General features: G+C 42.4%; 1 protein-coding gene across 1 annotated transcript; it reads left to right on the top strand.

The window, feature by feature from the left end:
- Nucleotides 1-6: 6 nt before the first annotated feature.
- LOC112151582 (calcium homeostasis modulator protein 5) lies at nt 7-2111 on the top strand. The gene is made up of 2 exons (XM_024280597.2): nt 7-346; nt 1516-2111. Exons 1-2 carry the CDS (start codon nt 17-19, stop codon nt 1903-1905), a joined length of 720 nt encoding a protein of 239 aa, XP_024136365.2. The 5' UTR covers nt 7-16; the 3' UTR covers nt 1906-2111.
- The last annotated feature ends 726 nt before the right edge of the window (nt 2112-2837 follow it).

The following is a 2837-nucleotide window of genomic DNA, read 5'->3' on the forward strand; positions in this document are numbered from 1 at the left end:
TGGTTTTTTGGCCAGCATGAAGCTCTGGAGGCTCTACACGGGCTGCTGCCTCAAGCCCCAGAAGCTTTGTCCTCGAGGAAACTGCTTTGGTTGTTTTAGAGTGTTATTAGGGATTTTCACAGATGCCTGCGTAGCTCCTGTTATGTGGCTGTCTGTTGCCCTGCTCAATGGCATTTTCTACGAGTGTGCCATCAGTGGCATGAATGATAAGCGGGTGGTGGATCTCTTTTGTAAAAACAAGACCTTGACATGTCAGGAGGAGCTTGCACGAGTGCCCTGCAGTCGGTCCAAACTGTCCAGCAGTGAGCAGGTGGAGCTGCTGCTGATGTTCAGGGCTCAGTCTCAGGTAAGAAGCAGCTGCTGTTTGTGCATCGTCTGATACGACACTGTTCATGAACTTTACACCAGTGAGTGTTGGCCTATGAACACAAAGGTTTGAGGTTACCAGGCATGCAACATACTGGAAGTTTTTCACACATATGCATATCACTGTTTAATACAGTCCAGAAAGGTGCTTTCACACCAAACTTGATACGCGCGACAAATTTACGTACCCCACCCCTCTTTCACCGCACATGAATTCGCTGCACATCGCCTGTCAAAAAATGCGTACCTGTTGCTGCATGTGGGAGGAGCTACAGCTAATGTTTTTCAGGATGATGCTATAATGAACAGTGTCTGTGGATATCTCGCTTAGAATGTATGAAGACACAGATGATATTGAGAAATCAGGTTTATTTATTGTGAAGAGTTCTACAAAAACATCAGTAATCATGTCTCCATGTTTGGGTTTATATGATTATTATTAAAAGATTTTCGCGGTACAGGGGGCTGCGTCTGTATGACAGCCGCTTCCACACTGTTTCTGTGTCTCTGTGGCTGAGCTTGAAGGCTCTCTGTCTCGTATTAACAAGAGGGAGAAAAAATAAAATTAGGAGACCTTTTTCCTTTCTTTTTTTAATGTTTTAATGTAGCCAGAGCCAGAAGCCTCTGCACCCTGCAGTGTCTCTCTGTCTGCTGGCATATGGAGCGAGTGAGCTCCACCGCGGGAGAGAAAGCTTCGTGCCCAAAGCTGAATTCCTGACTGGTAGATGCGACGAGGCGACCTGTCATTCTTCAGAAATTTAAATTTTGGCTGCGCCGCCCAATTTCCATAGCTCAGATCAAGCTCCTGGCAGACCTTCGCTCTGCCCTTAAATCAGGCCACAGGGCTTCAATTCGCCGTTGGATGTGAATGCACCTTAAGAGTCGGCTTCTCCGCTCTGAAAACATGAGTGTGAAATATGACCATGCAGAGCTTTGATAATTGCTTGCTACCAACCATCCAACCCACACATAGAGACTGTAATTCACTTATTTCTTTGAAAAACATCAGAACTGGGTTCATTTTATATGTCAGATGCCCCAGTGGAAAATGCAGACATGGAGCTTTCACTATAAATGTAGTACTCCTGTGTGTTATTTTTACTCTTTCCTTCATTAGCCCGTGACTGAGTCTGTCTGTCACTGTTGCAGATCTTGGGTTGGAGTATCATCATCACAGCTGCCTTTGTCACCCTGGTTGGTGCCTGCTACAAAAACTGTCGCTCTGAAGTCAGTTACCTGCAGCTCACTTTCTGGAGGCGCTACCTAGAGAAAGAGAAGCAGCACTTTGATGAGTTAACTGCAGAGTATGCCAACAAGCTGGCTAAGAGAAACCTGCAGAGCTTCTTTGATCGGAAAAAGCCAGAGGCTATGAATCTTCCAGATTATAAGGCATGGGAGGAGATCTCTGCATACTACAATTTCTCCAAGAAAGAAGAGTGTTACAGCATCCTGCAGCACTACGTGGAGAAGGGAGACAAGGAGTTCACACCTGAGATGAGGCCTGTGTTGGACATAGAGAATGAAACCGAGATGAGTTAAAGTACACTTTGTCAGACTGACAACAACCCTTAACAGACAATGCTCCAATCAGCACTGAATGTAGAAAGATTCTGGACAGTTGTCCTGGAACAGAAATTACATTTGTGCTTAAGGAATGAGAATACATTCAGTCATTTTTGTTTTTGTTCTGCTCAATCTGTGGTGCTCCTGAAAGTGTAATAAAAACAACTAGACTGCACAATGAAGAGGCAGGTAGCCAGGATTACCTAGAAGAGGCAGGAAGTTCAATTGATATTGCATAAGGCACACAACACTACAGTGGTTTACTGAAAATAAAAACTGAGAGTTGTAGACACTCTGGGTGGAGGTATCTATCTGACTATACTATTCATACTAAGGTGAAGTATTGATACTAGCGTGATGAGATTGATAGTTTTGATACTTTCATTGCACTTTGCCTTCAATATGTACAGTAAATAGCTTGAATTCAATATAAACAACACTCAAACAACCCCACCTCCAGAGAATGGAGCCATTAAAGAGCCACATATTTGCACCAATAGACCCTTGTCAGGGTCACGTCACACAAAATGGCAACAGGGCCATATAAGTAAATCTTTACTTCCGGTGTTCACATTTAGAACGGCAAAGCTGACAGTTGAACGCTGTTCAACACAATTTTTCATAAATAATAAAAGGTAACCTTACCAATTTCAACAGAAAAATGTACAATATTTATTTTATGAAGGTGCTTCTGAACTGTATTTTAATTTCCTCTCTTAGATCCTTCTCAAATCTAAATACAAATTTGAATAATCCTTCAATATTGGATTTTTTATTGGAAACATCGACCTTTTATTTGAGCAGATATTATTCTAACAGTTTCTATTTTGGTTAATAGAGAAAAAAAGCTGATAGAAATTCATGTTGTTCATTGGTCTGAGTCTCTGTGAGTCATAGCTGAGTCATGA

This window comes from Oryzias melastigma, linkage group LG17 (genome assembly GCF_002922805.2).
Source record: "Oryzias melastigma strain HK-1 linkage group LG17, ASM292280v2, whole genome shotgun sequence".
Taxonomy (NCBI): Eukaryota; Metazoa; Chordata; class Actinopteri; order Beloniformes; family Adrianichthyidae; genus Oryzias; species Oryzias melastigma.